This window comes from Hypomesus transpacificus, unplaced genomic scaffold (assembly GCF_021917145.1).
Source record: "Hypomesus transpacificus isolate Combined female unplaced genomic scaffold, fHypTra1 scaffold_91, whole genome shotgun sequence".
Taxonomy (NCBI): domain Eukaryota; kingdom Metazoa; phylum Chordata; class Actinopteri; order Osmeriformes; family Osmeridae; genus Hypomesus; species Hypomesus transpacificus.
Window position 1 is genome coordinate 121,420 of NW_025814042.1, and position 20,741 is coordinate 142,160.

Consider the following 20,741-nt stretch of genomic DNA (forward strand, 5'->3'; position numbering starts at 1 on the left):
AAAGAACTGCTGAGATATGGCTTCACTTCCTGTTTGGCGGCTTTTCTGCAGAATTTGATTGGCTGTACCGGACAAACGGTTTTGAAAATCAAATATCCTTCGATAACTTTTGTGAGGCTTGGTCTGAAGATCATATCTGGTAATTGTGAAGAACATTTGACAAAATTTGTAGGAGGAGTAGGCTTTTAAAGTTTTTTGATAAAACCGGAAATAGTGGAAAATCTATATAACCGGAAATTGACGCCATGGTGTGCATTGTACTCGGCTTGATCCAGGGAGTCCAATGGTACCTCACTTTTGAAAATGGGACATACGGTTCAAATGTTGCGTGTGTAAACACAACTCCAACTTTGACCCGTTGGTGGCGCTAGAGTGCCAAAGTATGGGACATGAAACTTTGTGACTTGAACCAGGGGACTGTCCCTAATGAGTGTACCAAATTTCACAACTTTCGACCAAGCGCTTCTAGGGGCTGCCATAGACACCCAGTCTTAAGAATAATAATAATAATAAATATAACTGCAAGCAGTAATGGCGGATTCCTCCAAACATTGCGAACCATTGAAAAATGTATATTCTTGACAAATTGGAACTGTATAGAAAAATCTATGCTGCAGAATTACCAATGGGATACCAAATCTGAAATATAATACCACCAGGATCCACAAGGGCCTTTATTTCAACTCAAGGAGTGAAGGGAGGGGGCTTGGTTAGCCTATCCATTCCAGAAAGCCTTTGTGCTTTAGGGCGTGGAATGTAGCGCCACATATGGGTAATGGTGGGACAGTTGTGGTTTGGTAATTACCCTTGGTCTATACTTTCAAAAAAGCTCGACCAGAGAATACCCCCCGCTCTCAGGGTACCGAGCTTCAGCTCAGTCATGATGCTGGGATGAATGTAGGCCTATATGTAGAGACCAGGGAGACAGACACACCGGCCAGCTGCCCTGATGGGTCCGTGGTAGATCATTAATGCGGGTTGTATCCTACAACGCTCGTGGCCTCCGAGTAGGACATACTGCTGCTGATAGATCAAGACGTTTGGTGGTGGACACATTGCTGGACGAGAGTGACATTGTCTGCCTTCAAGAAACCTGGATGACCAAGCAAGATCTGGACAAATTGAACTCCCTACACAAGAACTTTCATGGTGCTGGAGAGTCCACTACCGATCTCAGCATGAGAATGGTTTGTGGGAGGATAGCTGGTGGTGTAGCTATACTGTGGAACATAAAATATGACCCAACGGTAAAGGTGGTGTGGCTTAACGTTGACTGGGCTATTGGGTTGGAGTTTAATCACAATGAAAATAAATTTACTATTGTAAATGTGTACACACCATATGAATCCTATGACCATGAGGATGAATTTCAGAACAGGTTAGCTTTTATTCAGTCCTTCATAGAGGACAATAGTTCATGTTGTGTCTATGTCATGGGTGATTTTAATGCTGACATGTCAGATAAGTGTTTATTCGCACAACATCTGCAGCAGTTCTGTAATGAAACTAAATTAATTATATAAAGCGTTATTGCCTGATACAAGTTTTACCTATATAAGTGAAACGTGGCACACAACTTCCTGGCTAGACCATATTGTAACCACAGCCGATGCTCATGACTCACTGGAAAGTATAGAGATGTGTTATGGGCTGGCCACCACTGATCACATACCAGTTGCTATGCTGCTAAATGTTGAGAGTGTACCCTTGTTGCTGGCCCCCCAAAAAAACTGGACTGGTCAAAATTGACCAAAGAGGTTCGGCACAGATATTCTCTATTAACTAATTCTCGGATATGAACTGCAAGGATAAACATAATGCTGAAAAGCTCTGTGCCATGTATGATGATATTGTCAAATGTCTTTATGCTTCCAGTGAACCTTTTATTAATCACAAGAGTAAGGTCCCTAACGCACGGCCTGTCTGGAATGAGTTTGTGTCTGAGCAACATGCTGCTGCTAGAGAAGCCTTTAGAGTCTGGTCAGAGGCAGGCAGACCCAGACAGAGAGTGCTGCTTGATAACAAAAACCTCACAAATGCTAGATTTAAATATGCACTCGTTTCATTAAGAGAAATGAAAACACAATGAGAGCAGACTCGCTGGCCAGAAAGATGCAGAATAACAATCTTACTGACTTCTGGAAGGAGGTCAAGATCATAAATAATAACAGAACTCCCCTCCCTTCTGATATCAAAGGGGTTAGTTGTCCAGAGAAGATTGCTGATCTATGGCATGAGCACTACAGTAAACTATTTAATTGTGTTCAAAGTAACACAGTGAGAATTGATAATCAATATAAAGGTATCTCTTCAGACTTGATAGTTAGATCAGTAGATATTTATGATGCCATCCACATGCTAGACAACAACAAAGCTTGTGGTATGGATTCCATTTCTGCAGAGCATCTAAAAAATGCCAGTTATAGACTCAGTCCATTTCTAGCCATGTGTCTCACTGGAATTATGGTTCATGGTGTTCTACCGAACTCTATTATGTCAGTACTGTTAGTGCCTGTTGTTAAAGATAAGGCTGGTAAACTGAACAGCATAGACAACTGTAGCGCCTCTCTAGTTTGGTGGATTTGTAATGAGAGGTGGCTAACCTGAGTTCGTTAGTAATTGTTACTAACTTAAACCAATTTAACATATGAAAAAAACAATACAACCAACTGTTAAACAAAAACAGGAAAGATTTACTTCAGACAAAAAATCAGTTCTTCAGTTATTGGTTCAACATTTACATGACATCGTAATGCACATGGACACACAATACAAACTAGCCGGCAATGCTAACTACACGAATACCTTAATTCAGTACAGTTCTACGGTGCAGGCCTGAGTGTAGCTCGTGTGCGTTGTAGCCGTAAACAAAATGGCTGTTTCGCCAGGATGGCACAAAATAACAAGGAGCTGGTACCTCGGATCAGCAGTGCGGTAGCACACGCACTGCGGCAGAAGGGCGGCAGCAGGTGAAGGAGAGACCGACCAAATACTCTCGTGGATTTACGAGACGAACCAACTCAGGAAGAAGACTGAGGACGACGACAATCCCGACCTCCACCGGCTCCAACCTGGCACTCGCTGTCGCTAGTCTGGCGGCAAAGCCCGTGCTTAATCCAAAACCGCCAACAGCCAAACTCCTCTTTCTGGGTTATTGTTGTTGGTTGAGATATTCACCCAACAATATAAACATAACACCACTAATGATAATATAAAATCTTCACTCTTGGTATTTTACCGTACGCTACAATTTTCTTCTCCCTCCAACTCCTCCGCTCGCTCTGTCTTTTTCTACTCCAACCTCATCTACCCCAACTTCCCGTGTTACCCTGCCCTTTGACCTCAAACCGGATTGGCTTAACATCATAATCAAAATTAAAGCAACAACATAGATTCACAAAACATTCATCTTACTCTCTTCATATTTGTAACCGGTACATTTTAACATGCGTTTTTTAAACAACAGATATACATTTCCAAATGCTGTATTCAGTAAAACATGAACAATATGCATTTCTCATCAAATCAAAATCATACTCTCAAACCTTAAAGTCTATTTATTAAACTATGAACTTAAGTATTATGTATTCAAACTTTTATATTTATGTAATAGGATTGTTTCAACAGAAATGTTTACCACCCGGGCTACACAACTATCGACCCATTGCATTGGCCAGTATCTTGTCTAAAGTGTTTGAGAGAATTATTTGATTGAAATTGGAAATGTATATTCTGACTGCAGAAAATCAGTTTGGTTTTAAAAGAAAACATGGTACTGATCTCTGTATCTATGCTCTGAAGGAGATTGTCTCAGGTACACAAGTCTTAATTCATCTGTATTTTTATGCTTTATTGATGCTTACAAAGCTTTCGATCGAATTTGTCATGAAAAACTGTTTATGAAGCTAATAGCGAGAGGTGTCCCTAAACCTCTTGTGAGGATTTTGGTGTTCTGGTATGCCAATCAAACTTTTCATGTTAAATGGGACAATGTTGTATCAGCTGCTTTCCATGTTGGTAACGGAGTTCGACAAGGAGGAATTTGATTTCCCTTTTTGTTTAATATGGATATGGACGACTTATCAAGCCAGCTGAATAAGACAAATACAGGCTGTCTTGTTGGTGAATCTATTGTCAATCATCTGATGTACGCAGATTATCTGGTTCCACTCAGCCTGTTGCAACAGATGCTATGGGTGTGCTCTCAGTATGGCTTAGATCATGATATAAAATATAATGCAAAGAAAAGCCACATAATGATAGTCAGAAGTAATCAGGACAGGAAATTAACCTTCCCTACCTTTTATTTATCTGGCAGTCCCCTTGGTGTTTGTGAGGAAATAAAATATCTGCCATGTCATTTCTGATGATTGGACAGATGACAACGATATGTATCAACAGCGCTGTCAAATATATTCTCAGGCCAGTATGTTATTAAGGACGTTTTCTATGTGCTCAGATTCAGTTAAATGTTCCCTGTTTAGAACCTACATAACACCATTGTACACTGCTCATTTGTGGTCTATGTACAGGTAAAGGAGTATACAGATACTGAAAGTAGCCTACAATGATGCTTTTAGATTGCTACTTAATGTGCCAAGGTGGCATAGTGCTAGTCAGTTGTTTGTGTCTAAGCACGTACCAACCTGTAAGGCAATCCTGAGACAACTGATGTATGGTTTCAATGATGCTTTTAGATTGCTACTTAATGTGCCTAGGTGGCATAGTGCTGGTCAGTTGTTTCTGTCTAAGCACGTACCAACCTGTAAGGCACTCCTGAGACAACTGATGTATGGTTTCATGTGTCGACTGGACAAGTCTGAGAACTGAATAGTAGAGGCCCTGGTCAACCCTCTAAAGAGCTGCTATCGATTACTTGGAACTTAAGACTACATTGGCACAAAAGTCTTCATACTTTTTATGCACTGTATTATCTATGTTTTATGTTTTCGTTTTACTCTCTTTTTTATAGCTCTATGTCTGTTATTTTATGTGGAACTTGGCGTCTGAAATAAAGATTTATATATATATAAATACATATATATATATCAATGTTTCAGGATTTGTATAACTTTTTACCATTGCATACAAAATCGGAAATGCAATACTAAAAAGATCAGCTTTTGTTAAGAGATCCAAGATTACAAGATCCACAAGGCCTTGGCTAGAAACCAAGGAATGAGTGGGGGCTTGGTCAGCCCACACTCTCCTGAAATGTTGCGTGTGCGTCTTGCCAAGCCCGCGCGTGTGTAAGTTAAGGCTGAGTGTGTGAGGATGTGGAGCACGCGCGGGCAGGAGGAGGGGAGACATTCATTGGAAATTTGGCTAGAAATTAGCCAAGCAAGCATGTTTCAAATATTCACCAAAAATCGACCTTTGATCTTACAGTCAACTTTTTCACAGATTTGTGTTATAAACATTCTCAAGAGTCTTCATATGAACTTGTGATTGAATCAGAGTATCAGTTTTTGACTGGCTGATGTGTAAAGCATTATTTTAGCGTTAGCGATAAGTTCAATTTGCTTTATATCAATCATTTTTGGAGATATGAAGTTGCCTTTGCACACGGTAACATGTTGTAGTGTCTTCCATCGATATACCAAGTTTCGTGTTGATATCTCAAAGATTTGCTGAGACAGGACTTCACATCCTGTTTGGCGGCTTTTCTGATGAATTTGATTGGCTGTACCGGACAAACGGTTGTGAGGATCAAAATTCTTTTCGATAACTTTTGTGACGCTTGGTCTGAAGATCATCTCTGGTAACTTTGAAGAAGATATGACAAAAATTGTAGGAGGAGTAGGCTTTCAAAGGTTTTTGATAAAACCGGAAGTAGCGGAAAATCTATATAACCGGAAATTGACGCCATGGGGTGCGTTGAACTCGGCTTGAACCAGGGAATCCAATGGTACCTCATTTTTGAAAATGGGTCATACGGTTCAAAAGTTGCGTGTGTAAACACAAGTCCAACTTTGACCCATTGGTGGCGCTGGAGTGGTCTAATGGGAGACATGAAACTTGGTGTAGGTATAGAATCAACTGTCCTTAATGAGTGTGCCAAATTTCACAAAAAGTTGTCGAAGTGTTCTAGGGGCTGCCATTGACTTCCATGGAACAAGAATAATAATAATAATAAAACTAACAATAACAATAGGTTTCCTCCTGACGGAGGAATCCTAATAATAATACTACCAATTACAATAGGTGCCTCGCAGCTTCGCTGCTTGGCCCCTAATAATAATAAGAAAAGGTAGAATCACTTATGTGGCTTCGCCGCTTCGCGGCTTGGCCACCAATAATAAGAAAAGGTAGAATCACTTATGTGGCTTCGCCGCTTCGCGGCTTGGCCACCAATAAGAAAAGGTAGAATCACTTATGTGGCTTCGCCGCTTCGCGGCTTGGCCACCAATAAGAAAAGGTAGAATCACTTATGTGGCTTCGCCGCTTCGCGGCTTGGCCACCAATAATACTAACAATAACAATAGGTGCCTCGCAGCTTCGCTGCTTGGCCCCTAATATTAATAATAATAATAATAATAATACTAATAAAACTAACAATAACAATAGGTGCCTCGCAGCTTCGCTGCTTGGCCCCTAATAATAATAATAATAATAATAATAATAAAACTAACAATAACAATCGGTGCCTCGCAGCTTCGCTGCTTGGCCCCTAATAATAATAATAACAATAATAATAATAAAACTAACAATAACAATAGGTGCCTCGCAGCTTCGCTGCTTGGCCCCTAATAAGAAAAGGTAGAAACACTTAAGTTGCTTCGCCGCTTCGCGGCTTGGCCACCAACTAGAGAGGGTACAATTTCTGGAGAAATTGTAGGGTGTGCTTTCTTGCGTCGGTTGCAGGTGGGTCCGTTTTCCCTTCTGGTGATATTTTCAAGCATTTAGCCTACTCATATTGCATAATTCATTAAGAACACCCTTTTAAACAAGGAACCCCCTTTGAAACAAGCTACTGTAACAACGTTGTCACTGGCAGTATTTCAGATGGAATTGCGATTCAAATAGTACCGTCTGTTAACTGAAAATAAGCCCCCCAAAACGTAAATAAGTTCGATATTAATTTAGGGGGACATGGCTAATTCAAAAGCAGTTTGCTAAAGGCAAGCTAGCTGGTTGCTATCCACACTTCACTGATTGTTTGAAAGCGCCGGAAATGAGAATGTTTCTTTTGTAAGGGATAATGTATAGAACGCCGGTCATTATGGGGAAAATAAGCCCCGACAGGGCGAACAGCACCCCGACGCGAAGTGGAGGGGTTTGTTTTGCCCTGAAGGAGCTTATTTTCCCAATAATGACCGGCGTTCTATACATTATCCCGCTTATTACACGGCTACTTGCCAACAAAAATAACTTAACAAAGTGTATTTGTTACCATTCGTATTGTTGATCAGCAGAGAAATAGTTTGCCAAAGACGTTGAACTTCATAGACTTTGAACATTCTTTAGGCTTTAAATCAGCTGACGTCGCTAAGTAACAGAGTACGCTGGGGTTGAAAAGTTACCGGACTACTTGCGGAGTGCTACGAAAGACGTGAATCCGAGGCAAAAAGGCCACTTCCCTTGACAGCGGTCAAATGTGCATAGCAACGGTCAAATATGAGAAAATTATTCACCGCAGAACGTTGGGAAGCCAAGTGAATGGAGCATTCTACAGCACTAAAGAACAGCCGTGTAATAAGACATAATAATGTTTAGCCATAGCTGTGGCATTGAAGACAGAACTGTAGCCATGGGCGTCAGCAGCATTTTGAGAGTGGGGGGACACACATTATGCGGGGGGTCTGGGGGTTTCTCCCCTATAATTTTTTGAGATGTAGATGCAATTTCCCGCATTCTGGTGCATTTACCACAACTATTTACCATAGTTGTTATACATATACTGAGGGGCTGGACATTTAAATATTTTGAAAACTAAACTTCCCAATAAGCAATGGGACATCTTCAACTACCTGTCACCTTTCAGCACTCACCTCAGCAACAGAGCTGTCTCCACTGCCCCTGCATGCTGCCCCTGCCTCTGACTCACTCTCAATCTCTACCACCTATATCAGGAGACATGGAGATGCATTGAGCATTCTTTCATATTGATAATAATAAGCTTAATGTAGATTTTTCATATGAAGATTTCTGAGATGTAAATCGTGTTATCAGCATATAAAATTCAGAATTGGTATAGGTTTAGTAGCCTAATAATTATGTAGGCTACATTTAAAAAAAGCATCTCCCTAAAGCATGACTGGACAGTTCAGAAATGATCAAATTTGTGTTCAAACCTGTAGTCTTTTCCACAGATCACATCCTTAGGATGTAAGCTTTCAGAAAATACATAGTTTAGGTGGTTGAATCAGTTTCCCTAAATGGCACAGCCCAAAAAAGTATAAGCCATATAGCCTACTCCATTTACCAATACCGAATTTATTATGCATGGCCAGCATACTAGTATGGAGAGATGGACGTGTCTCTTGTCTCATTAGATAACATCCTATAGAGTATAAGCTTTCAGAGTATATATGGTTTTAATGGTTGAATCAGTTTTGCCTTCATGGTACAGACTAACATGTAGCAATACATTTCTGCGAATTGCCAAAATTACAAGTTGAGCAACCTTATTTAAATTGGAAGACAATGTTAGACAAACTAGACAAACTAGCATGTTAGCTAAGGTTAACTCCAGATTAGCTCACGGTTGTTATGGCAATAAAAAAAACACCAGCAATTTCTTTTGTAGCTACTTGGAAAAAACATCCTTGTCATCTCTTTCTGCCTGAAACAGACGCCTAAATCTGAACACGGCCAAAAGCACAACATATTTCAGACCCAGATTAAGAAATCAACAAATGCTGTTCCACTTGTAAAGGGTAAATAAAGTATGGTATTGCCTAGTGCTAGATGTAGGTAAAAAGCTTGCTTATCTAGCTAGCTATAATCATAATGTTTGCAAAAGGATCTTTGTGACTTAACTAATGCTATAATAGTCAGAGAATGTCTTATAAGGGTGCTTTGGCCACTGAAGGGAAAACTGGGCAACTTTGACTTACTTTCCTCTTTCTCAAAAAAACCCTCCTTATGGCCATCTCGTCTGTGGAACAGTCATGTCTGAAGTGCTACTAGCTACAAGCGCGATGCGTCGATCAAAGTGTATAGAAGTTGAATCTGCGTGCTTGATGGTTTTTTTCAAGAAAACATGGAGTGGAATTCTATTGCTATGGGTATTCTCCCTACTTATAAAGTGGAACGGATTTGATTGTGAAGCAATGGAAAGATTGCTGGACCAGCGGTTCTCAAAGTGGGGGTTCGCGACCCCGAAAGGTTTTTTGGGGGTCATTAAAAATGTTCGGAGGCGAGATGATTCCTGCCGGACAATTCAAATGTTTCCTGCCTTAATATCTTTGCCGTCCAATCACCAATTTTATTTCTGAAAACCAGAAATAAAATCGTAAATAAAATAAAATCAAAAAAAAAAAAAAACAGAAATAAAATCGAGTATCTGGCACAACCTGGGTTGTGCCAGATACTCATGACACAACCCAGTCTCATCCCAACTCGTCAAATATTGACGTTTGGGCAGAGCCCTTTGGCGTCACTATACCGACGCCGGGGAACGCCTTTTTCATCGTTTTTTGACGCCTAGGGACGCCCATTGACTTCCACGTTAATATGTTCGGCTTTTCCCGTAGAAAATTGTGAACTATGGCGTCGTATTTTGACGCATTAGGTCTCCCATTTGCTCTCTCCCTTTGATGAGCGGCTTTCGGATTTTTACGAAACGTCACCATAATAAGTCGGGTGATTTCGTAAAAATCCGGCCGATGTGCTTTCAACATGATTTTTTTTGTTATATCCAAGACATAAACGTTATAAATGACATAAACCTTATTTAAGGACATAAAAGTTATTTATAAAATGGACTGATACCAAATATGGAATTGGAGGATGAGCTCAAGAGTGTAGATACATTTCTTGAACATCTCAAGACAGAAGAGGTAAAGCAGCTTCTGTTTTGTCTATAGTTAACAGTATTCCATCTTACCAGTTCATATAAGATACATGGAGGCGTATTTAAAAGACATGAATCAGAAGGGTTACACTACTTTAACTGCTTTTTCTGTCAGCAGTCCGAAGGCATTTCCCATATTGGTAAACCTTTCTTAAACCAAGTTGTAATTCTAGACAGAGAAGAACAGACAGAAAACTGAGACCGCATCACCAAAGCCTGTTCATTGGAAGAAGAGGGACCACAATGGGGACATTGTTCACCAGCGCCCACGAGCCCTTAGAAAGCAGTCAACATCACAAAGACCAGACGAAAGAAGACATGTTTCTTCTTCACCGCCATTAGACCATGGCCAACACCTAGACCATGGTGAATAATCTTTTGTTCCAAATGCTGTATTTCAACAGTGTGTTGTGGCGATGTTGGAGTTACGATATTATTCTTTTTTCTCTTCCCTTTTGAAGATTTGAATATGCGGCAGCTTGAGGACCTTCTACAGGACTCAGAGAACATGGAATCGCAAGATTTTGTTCAGCAGCCACCATTGTCCAGTTGGAGTCAAAGGCAGAAAGAGGTCCAACAATGTTGGCAACAGGCGAGGCCACAGAACCTTGACAATTTACTTTCTGCTGAGAACATCGTACAGATGACATGCAATCACTGTCACGTGAAAGAAGCTGTCATCCGTTGTGGGGAATGTATGCCCTCAGAGTGGTTTTGTGCTGAGTGTGATGGCTCGGTACATAAACACCACACTCTACACAACAGGCAAACCATCATGGATAGATTTTTTAAATACATCCCACCAACAGAGTCTGTGACACTCTGTGACACTGGAAAATACAGCATTTGTGAACAAGGTTGGCATTTCTTTTACAATTGATTGTCAATTTTCTTAAAAGATCATTCTTATCTGATATTGAAATGTGTTATTTAAGTCATTACTCACAACCCAAACATTATTAATTGTATACCTTATGGTTCTTTGCCTTGCAGATTGTTTTCTGCCAACAGCTCTACCTCAAAGGATATGCTCCTGTGACACCGCTGATGCAGCAGTCTCTGTTGGTAGATCCATCATACTGGTTTGCATAAATGGTAGGATCTTGTTAAACTGTTGAATTTTTTATATTACTAACACGTCACTTTGGTTTCATGTTATTGGTTTGCCTTTCATGTGCTCTCAGGCCGTTATGATCTTCACGTTCCGGTGCTAACATGCAAACATTGCAACCAGAAATGGGCTCCAGAAGTCAGTGACTTTGTAAAGAGTGGTTACTGGCCTTCTACCATGCAGGCACAGACACTGTTCCACCAAGATCTCTTCCATTCCTTTGAGGCTATGAAGACAGCAGCTCCAGGTATGTCCAGACAAGCCTTTACAGCAATGTTGGACCAGAGAACAAAGCAATACGGAAGAGTAAGTAAAAAGCAGTTTAAGGTCCACAAGTGGCTGTAGTAGGTAGTACATATTTAAGATTATAGACTGAAGACCTTTCCACACAAAATAGTCATTTGCATCCTTATGGATTTGAAAAGTTGCAACAAAACAAAAAACATACAAAGGCAAAGATGTAGTTTATCGTTTTTGAAAGCTGTATTATATTATTTTCTTTAGACTGGCAAAGTGAATGCAGATGCATTTCAGAGAAGTTTTCTGCAATTTGTGTACTGCAACTATGGAGAACCAACTTCTTGGAAAGGAGCCATTGGTCTGTCCAGCCTGTAGCCCTGAAATGGTGGCTGTTTCTGTGGATGGCAACAGAAAGTTGTACAGGTTCCAGAAAACAAACCAGTGAGTTCTGTGCACACATTATGAAGCCAATGTAGTTAATATACAGTATGTCCAGCTGTTAATGACACTGTTAATGTCAATGTTTTTTTTGATAAGTGCTACATAAATAAAAGGTCCTATTACAAAGGTAGTCCATAATACATTGTCTTAAAGGAGTGAAGAGCCAGGGTTCTTCGATGGAGTGTTTTTAGCCCGAGACTCTGAGGTGTCCAGTTTTGTTGAGGAGGTCCGGGGAACTGTCAAGAGTGTACGTTTAACATTATTCTGAACAACATTTATTGGGATTATTTTGTTCTAATTAAAGTTAAAGAAGAAAACACGATTGCCTTTGGAGAAGGGAGTCTATGATCAGGTGGGGATACAGCACTAGATTCTTATCCAGGGGGCACAGTACATTCATATTGCATATTGCTTTATCCTTCAAATGTAAGATAGGTCAGGCAATGACAAAATCTTGACAGTTAAAGTTTGTGTGTTTGCGTGAACAGTCCTGCAATCTAGTGTACTTGAATTAACTATTGTCATGTTCAAATGATTTACTTTGGTAGACCGCAGGAAAAGCGATGTGTGGTGACACCCAATGGAATGCAGCAAGAGAGACTTCAAAGCGGGCCAACAAGTTGGATGAAGAAGGTGTGGAAATTGCTGTGTGTAGACATGGATTTCTTCTCAAAGGTTGGTATGGGTCTGATTAAGTAGTAGTAAAAAAATAAAATAATATATATTTATATTATGATCTAAATCCTCTTTCATGTGCATTGTGCTTTTTTTAAAGGTCTGAATATGTATAGAGGAGAAATCTTTGCATATCCAATGTTTCTCCAAAAAGAGTTCCAGAGTGCTACATTTTTGGCCATGGATGTAACCTGCCGATATGTGCCATACTTGACAAGTGTCAGAGGCCCTGACGCATCTTCAACCCCTTCAGGAAATGAGGCATTGCTTGTCTGTGATGCATGCCAAAGCCCACAATACAAAATGCGAGGTGATGCTTTTAGCTACTTGACCGTACATTTTAGAGTATGATGTGGCAAACTGAGTGTAAAATGCCATAATAAATGACAATAGCCATACCACAGTGGTCTGGACTGACCCATACAACAACCTAGGAGTGTGTTTAAAGTTTTTCTGTAGCCCCTAAGTGCTGCCCTCTAAAGTTGGTAATCTCAGGATATGCTTCAATAACGTGTGTCCACACCGCTTTACACATTATCTTCTTCCTGTAGATTCTGTGGACTGCAAGGAACCAGGAGGGCGCCGGCACCACTCTCGGTGAAGAAGTAGAGCAAGTGAATAGTTTTCTCTCCAGATGTGCCCTTACCACCAAGTATATGGCCAAGTCAGGTTTGTAAGCTTATTTCCCCCTGCCAGCCTGCAAATGTACTTGTTTTACAAAATTGTATTGTGATTTTGTTTTGTTCTTCACAGTAAGAACTGACATGCTGACTGTCCATGCTATGGGGTGGAATGAACGGAAAGAGAATGGCCTCCATATAGCCTTGTCTTCTAGATTCAAGAAGGTGTGTTCACATACTGAAGATGATTAACTTTTTAAAGCAGTTACATATAAACGTAACTTTTACTTATTAAACCCAAAATGCATCAGGTTGTTATAGTACCCCCTAGTAGAAATTGTAGTGGTACAGGACCTCTGGTAGTTTTAAAGACCTTCTGTATTGCTGTTTTCAGACAGTAGAGAAGACTGTGGATGTAGCTGAGAGCCTGAAGACAATGCAGGAGCAGTTGCATTGCTGTGATGACATGCTGAAACAATGGGTTGTTGATGTCAAGCAGTGGGCCAGTAGCAGTAAGAAAAATACTTAATTCATAAACACTCTCAGTCACTTGGTTGTAATATTTGCATATCTGTAGCTTAAATGTTAAAAGTGTATTTATTTTATCTCTAATCAAGGAAGCGCAGCACCTGGTCCTGTTGATGCTCAAAGTTTGCAGATCACAATCGAAGCACTCTTTGTGAGCATTTGTCAGAAAAAGCACTACCTTTACAAACAAAATGGTATGTATAGTGTAAACATAACTAATGCAGATAAATTGTTTTTACTGTATTTGCAGATCGCAACAAAAGGCGACAGAAAATAACTCAAAAGATAGCCCAGGAAAAGAAACGGTTGCTGGAAGACATCCAGAGATACAACCAACAGCCTGATGGTGACCTTGTGGACACAGAGTTAGTTGTGCAGAAACTCTCTAACAAAGCTGCAGAGAGCATGATCTGGCCTTGGCAGGAACAGAACACAGGTGTTGCATCAAGATTTAACTTAAGTATGCATATAAAATGTCATCAAATTAGTTTATTAATGTCAAATGTTTTTATTCCTTGACAGACGGTGTGGACATCCTTACAAAGAAGAAGCTCTTTGACCACGTAATGCTTGCCTCACGACTAAAAGAGGAAAAGCAGATCCTTGTGAAGGAGATGCTGCAGCACTGCCAGTACCTCAAGGACTCAGTGGCAAAGGTCCAGACACTGATGGGCACTGTTTTAGTGAGCACACAGACAGGAAGTAAGTGTAAATCAAATGATCTGGCTACATGCATTTTCAAATTTATAGGTCAAACTATTTAAGTGGAAACCAATCCTGCAAGTATAGTCTTCGGTAAATTAATTTCAACATAAATTAACAACATTTCCAGGCTTGCCAAATGGATTAACCGAGGAGGGGTCCAAGGGCCTCATCAGTGCACTAAAAAGAAGACTGCAAGACCTGAGACTCCAACAGCAGACCATAGCAGGCACCTACAGATGCACTCTCAAACCAAGTAACAAGCTGGTGGAAGAGGAGGACAGGGAAATGGAAGAAGACATGGACTGGCAACGTGGCAACAGCTCGGATGATGATGATAGTGATGAGGAGGAGGATGCAGAGAATTGAATTCAAGTCACTTGGATCTGAATCAGTCAGTCACAGCTGTAATCGCCTGAGACCTAACTGGATATACTGTAATGTATACTGTGTGTTCTCTCCCTTTGATCTCTACCTGTAATGGCCCAGGCGAGTCAATTGCAACGAAGGCTGCCTCCAGAGCATGACTGCAGCAGAGCACAGAGCATTATTTGTAAATGAGTGGTAGAACATAACACTTAACTTATAACATGGGTGAGTTGGTGACCAAGCTAACGTTTTCGGGTTTTTGTTTTAGATTCACTGTTAGGTAAGGGAGCGCGCTCGCTCCGCCTTCCCATTGCGGGTAGGGCCAGCGGCTCCCAGGTTTTGGTTTTATTTTCACAAACTCAGTCTTGTTTTTCTGTTCAATAAACTTTCGTATTATTTTTTACATACATTGACTTGCGTGGTTGGACTCAATTTATGTTGGCTGGCAGATTGGGCAATTGGGAAACTATGGGGATAAATTATTCATTTATTATTCATCATATATTTATTAATCATATATTTCAATTATCCAGATTGTTTTTGAAAAATTCTGATTTAACTCTGTATAACTCGAGACAACTATCATCTCAATATTAAATATTGATTAGTGACCATTAGTGAAAATCTGAGTCTGGATGAGGTTGAAGTTCTGTGTGTAATATAAGGTGCGACTATCTATAGGTACGTTTGACTTCATGCAGCGCCGGCGTCGCCTGCAGCCCGGCTGACATGACGCAGCCAATGGTATTCTCAGATTCAAGGCAGCCGGCTGTCGACGCCGCCGGCGCTGCATGAAGTCGAACGTACCTATAGACGCATTTTCTGTTGATAGAAATGAGTGGGAATATTTGGCGTATAAACCACGCAAATAGGGATCCTCCCAACGGAACCCTGAGTTAGCTGAAAGCTACTGATAGCTAACTGTAGTTCTTTAAAACCAACGAGATTCCAAACAATCGTAAAACGAAGTAATCGGATGGTTTCTAATTATGCGAAATTACACATGATGACAAACCAAAAAGGCTAAATATAGCTACCAACAAATCTTGCCATACACCATGATTTAAGTAGCCCTAGCCTACACAAAAGGTGTGTTCGACTTCATGCAGGGCCGGCGGCGCGGACCAGCCAATGGCATTCACTCCTTCAAGTCAGCGAGGCCGGCCGAGGTCGGTGCCGCCGGCGCTGCATGAATTCGAATACACCTAAAGTCAAGGCTAATCCCTCGATGCGTCATCTCATTTAAAATACTACTCCCATTGCCAACTAGGGCATTTAATGCTAATATTGATTACCTCTTCCCTAACCCTAACCCTAACCCTTCTCATACTTTTATTTTATATTAAATTCGAGTTTTGAATGTTTTTGTCACACTGCATGGAATGTCTCAATGGAGCAACATGGAAATTTTCAGCCCGGTAGCAGCATACTTTGGAGTACCAGACACATTTTAGATTTTGAAAATGAACATTTCAAGGTGACGCTGTTGAGCCTCTATCTGGCTTAGAGGTAAAGCCATGTGAAAAAAAGTATTTACTAGTCCAAAATATTCGACAGGGCAAGCCACGAACATGTACCACCAAGGACATCAAACCCCTAACCCTAGCGCTGTCTGTTTAGACCGTGTCTTATGCAGAGCAACTAATCATCTTTTAAGTTTGGGGATAAACAAATGCACAAGTGGTTCTGTACCCTGGTTCTGTTTGTGCTAAACCAGGACTATGTGCCACCAAAACATAATTTGACTTTGACCACTGATGTCGTCTATTTAGATTATGAATGGTCTTGGAATCTATACTTGTAAAGATACCTCACTGCAATGGCAGATTTGGATTTTAATAAGACTGTCGTACAACAACGTCAAACCCATTTTTGGAAAGGTCTTAGCTTGCGGGTTCATTTATGTAAATTTGACACATTCCTGTAAACCCTTATCTGATATATTGACCTTTGAACCCTTGCCAGGGGTCACCTTAAAGCCCTATATTTAGTAGTAGTATGATATTTAGGGTTCCTTTCATGGCACATAGTCCTGGCTTGGTACAGTGAATGACTGGGGTTAGATAAACTGTGTCTTTTAGTTTCATAACCCTAGCCCCTACAGGGGATCAACAGCGCCACCTAGAAAAGGTAATTTTTCCTAAAATTCAATTCAATTTTCTTTCCTATCTGAAGCTAGGATCATCCTGGGATTTTGTATTTAGACCAATATTGACACTCTTCACATCATACTGGAACCATGTTCGAAGATTATGATGTCAAATAATGTTAAGTAAAGTTCACATATAAAGATATTTAAATGTTGACTTTTCGAGTACTGATACATTTTGTCTTTCATAAAAGACCAACGAATGTATATTTGTCATATTAAGTGATTTAAATGTAACTGAGGACAAAGATCTTCTAAAAAAATTAGTTTTTAAATATGGTTATCATTTTAGTTAAGTGTAGCCCACATTATTTAATGACCTATTCAATTACTTTAAAAACTTGTATAAGTCTTACCACGTGTCAACATGCAAAAAAATAGAATATATAATGTATGATTCATATAGCCTATCTTCATGCCATCACCTTTATTAAGGCATGGATTATTCTGAATGTGACGTCATCACGCCACACTCCCAGTACAGATTATTCATATTCAGCCAAAAGGAATCCATCATTTAACATTGTATGTAATGTGGTGTTAATAAGATAACACATTTACATCCGCTTGTGATGGCCTAACTTTTAATCTAAGTTTTCTCTTCATAGGTAGTCTACTCTTACCTCCACCAAGCAAAGGATCAGACGGTTGCGTGTAGGCTAACATAAGTGAGTCCAACCATGCAAGTCAATGTTTATAAAAGTAATACCAAAGTTTATTGAACAGAAAAACAAGACTGAGTTAGTGAAAATAAACCAAAACCTGGGAGCCGCTGGCCCTCCCCGCAATGGGAAGGCGCAGCCAGCGCGCTCCCTTACCTAACAGTGAATCTAAAACAAAACCCGAAAACGTTAGCTTGGTCACCAACTCACCCATGTTATAAGTAAAGTTTTATGGAGGCAACCATAAATCGATGCCTAGAACCCAGGAAGTGACTAAATGACTAAATGTAAATGTAAGTGGATAACAATAAAAACTTGAACTGAGAAAAAGATTGTGGCCGTAACAGTATCACAATAAGCTCATAACATGTTACCAAATCAAATCAAATCAAATTTATTTGTATAGCCCTTTTTACACGCAAGCATGTCACAGAGGGCTTCACATGCGCCCATAGAACTGCCCCTCAACCAACCTAAACCCTCAAGGAAGACAAGGAAAAACTCCCAGAAAAACTCCCACCGGGAGAAAAAATGGAAGAAATCTTGGGAGGAGCAATTCAGAGAGGGATCCCCTCCTCCAGAGACGGTTGGTAAGAGAGAGGAGCAGAACACAAGCTAAACATAGTCATACAGTGTCAATGGGTTTTGAAACACCAAAATCCATTTTTCGGCTTTATAGACGTTGGATGGGACCGGGAAACTCGCTGTTGGCCGTCATGGAGACTGGATTCCGGGTGACGACCTGGTTCAGCGTAGGCAGACCGACGACCAAGCAGGTCCTGACAGCTCAAACCCCCCACACCACAGGGAATGTGTGGGGGGGGGACAGAGAGGAGAGCAGGGATTAGAGAATGCCAGGAGCAGCTAACAGTTACAGTCATAATAGAATGAGATCCCCACCGGTCAAGTGTGGACTAGTGCAGCAATTTAACAGAGCAAAAAGGGTATTTGATGCAGCCCCACACACCAAAACAACGACAGCCCCCCTCAGTTGGAACATGAAATCTGTTCCAGGGGAAAGAACTCTAAAGTAGGTTATACTTATACGAATAAGGATGAAAACAACCAGTCCCCCGTTGTCTCCAATTAGTAATAAAAACTATAACAGTAACAATATACAGCAACGGAACTATAATAATAATAATACTTACAATATACAGTAACAGGTTTACTTTATTTGTAACATCTAGCTGGGCAATGTGAACATAAGCTATAATTAAAATTTAAAAGTTACATGTGATACACACATAGGCAAGCACACACCCCAGGTTTACATAGAAAGTACACACATACTTCCCTTTAACAATCATAGAATTGACTAAACAAGAACGTTTTTAATCTAGTTTTAAATGTCGAGACAGTATCAGCTTCCTTAATTGAGATGGGTAATTTGTTCCAAAGAAGAGGTGCTCTATATGAGAACGCCCTACCTCCAGCAGTTTTTTTCTTAACTTTGGGTATTACCAGATAGCCGGCATTTTGAGATCTTAGAGTCCTTGCGGGGCAATAGGGTGCAAGGAGACCGGAGAGGTACAGTGGTGCCAATCCATGCAGAGATTTGTAAGTTAGTAGTAGAACTTTGAAATCAGCTCTGGCTTGGATAGGGAGCCAGTGTAAAGAGATAAGAGTCGATGTTATATGATCAAACTTTCTAGTTTTAGTCAATAGTCTAGCAGCAGCATTTTGCACCCGCTGTAAGTTTTTTAGGTAGGTAATTGGGAGGCCAGAGAACAACACATTGCAGTAGTCCAATCGGGACGTAACAAAAGCATGTATTAGTTTTTCAGCATCATCCTTTGAGAGGAATTTTCGTATTTTGGCAATATTACGTAGATGGAAAAATGCTGTTCTGGTGATTTGCTTAATATGGTACTCAAACGAAAGGTCTGGGTCCATTGTGACTCCCAGATTTTTTACCAGCTGGCTTTGAGATACTTTGACGCCGTCTAAGTCTAAGGTTAGATGGGATAAATTATTTCGGTGTTTTTTCGGACCAAAAATTTGAACCTCGGTTTTATCCGAATTAAGAAGAAGGAAATTTGCAGTCATCCAAGTTTTCAACCCGGAAACACAGGTTTCCATAGCATGTGGAAATTCTCCCGGCTTTATAGACATGTATAGCTGAGTATCATCTGCATAGCAGTGAAAATCTACCCCAAAACTTCTAATTACGTTTCCTAAAGGCAACATATAGAGTGAAAATAACAGAGGGCCTAAAACTGAACCCTGTGGTACTCCGTATTTTACAATGGAGCTCCTGGATGAGCAACCATCATAGTGGACATATTGTGATCTATCAGATAGATACGATCTGAACCACTGAAGTGAAGTACCAGAAATCCCAACATAGTTCTCCATACGTTCCAGGAGAATCTCATGATCTACAGTGTCAAAAGCTGCACTTAGGTCTAGAAGAACAAGGACAGAGCTAAAGCCCGCGTCAGAGGCTAATAATAGATCATTGACTACCTTGGCTAATGCAGTTTCAGTGCTGTGGTGAAGACGAAATCCAGACTGGAGAGGTTCATAGAGCTGATTTGAGGAGAGGTGCTCAGTGAGCTGTTTTGCCACAGCTTTTTCCAAAATTTTGGAGAGAGATGGCAAATTTGAAATGGGCCTGTAATTGCTAAGACAACCTGGATCCAGGTTTGGTTTTTTAAGAAGGGGCTTGATAATAGCTTGTTTGAAATCATCAGGGACTTGTCCAGTTACAATAGATTCATTAATAATACTAAGCATGGGCGGTCCAATAATATGGAGAAGTTCCCTACAAAGTTTGGCAGGGAGGGGATCGAGAAGGCAGCTAGTTGGTTTCGAGGAATCTATCAGCTTGATGAATGCTTCCATAGAAATAGGGTTAAAGTGAGTGAGAGTCTCAACATGCAGAATGCTGGGTACAGAGGGAAAATCAGTGTTGATGGCCACTCCTCCAGGACTACTCTGTAGTTTGTCCCTTATTGCATAGATTTTTTGGTCAAAGAAATCTAAGAAATCATTGGAAGAGAGATCTGAACTAACACAGAGTGTACTTTTCTTAGTGAGTTTTGCAACAGTATCAAATAGGAACTTAGTGTTGTGTTTGTTCTTACTAATCAACTTAGAGAAATATTCTGATCTGGTCCTGATGAGGACTTGCTTGTACTCTATTTGGCTGTCCTTCCAGGCCAGGCGGAAAACCTCCAATTTAGTGGTACGCCACTTATGCTCTAATTTTCTAGTGGACCTC

The 20,741-nt window shown here is 40.5% G+C and overlaps 1 protein-coding gene across 3 annotated transcripts; it reads left to right on the top strand.

Moving 5' to 3' along the window:
• Positions 1-11,699: 11,699 nt before the first annotated feature.
• Positions 11,700-14,899, top strand: LOC124466312. 3 transcript variants are annotated; one of them, XM_047018109.1, is made up of 11 exons: positions 11,700-11,810; positions 11,964-12,057; positions 12,359-12,485; positions 12,586-12,795; positions 13,037-13,154; positions 13,239-13,330; positions 13,500-13,617; positions 13,723-13,827; positions 13,884-14,069; positions 14,156-14,335; positions 14,466-14,899. In XM_047018109.1, exons 4-11 carry the CDS (start codon positions 12,742-12,744, stop codon positions 14,702-14,704), a joined length of 1,092 nt encoding a protein of 363 aa, XP_046874065.1. In that variant the 5' UTR covers positions 11,700-11,810; positions 11,964-12,057; positions 12,359-12,485; positions 12,586-12,741; the 3' UTR covers positions 14,705-14,899. The 3 variants fall into 3 exon arrangements, with proteins under 3 accessions (XP_046874065.1, XP_046874067.1, XP_046874066.1); XM_047018111.1 differs by lacking the exon at positions 13,723-13,827; XM_047018110.1 differs by lacking the exon at positions 11,964-12,057 and having other exon boundaries at positions 11,704-11,810.
• The last annotated feature ends 5,842 nt before the right edge of the window (positions 14,900-20,741 follow it).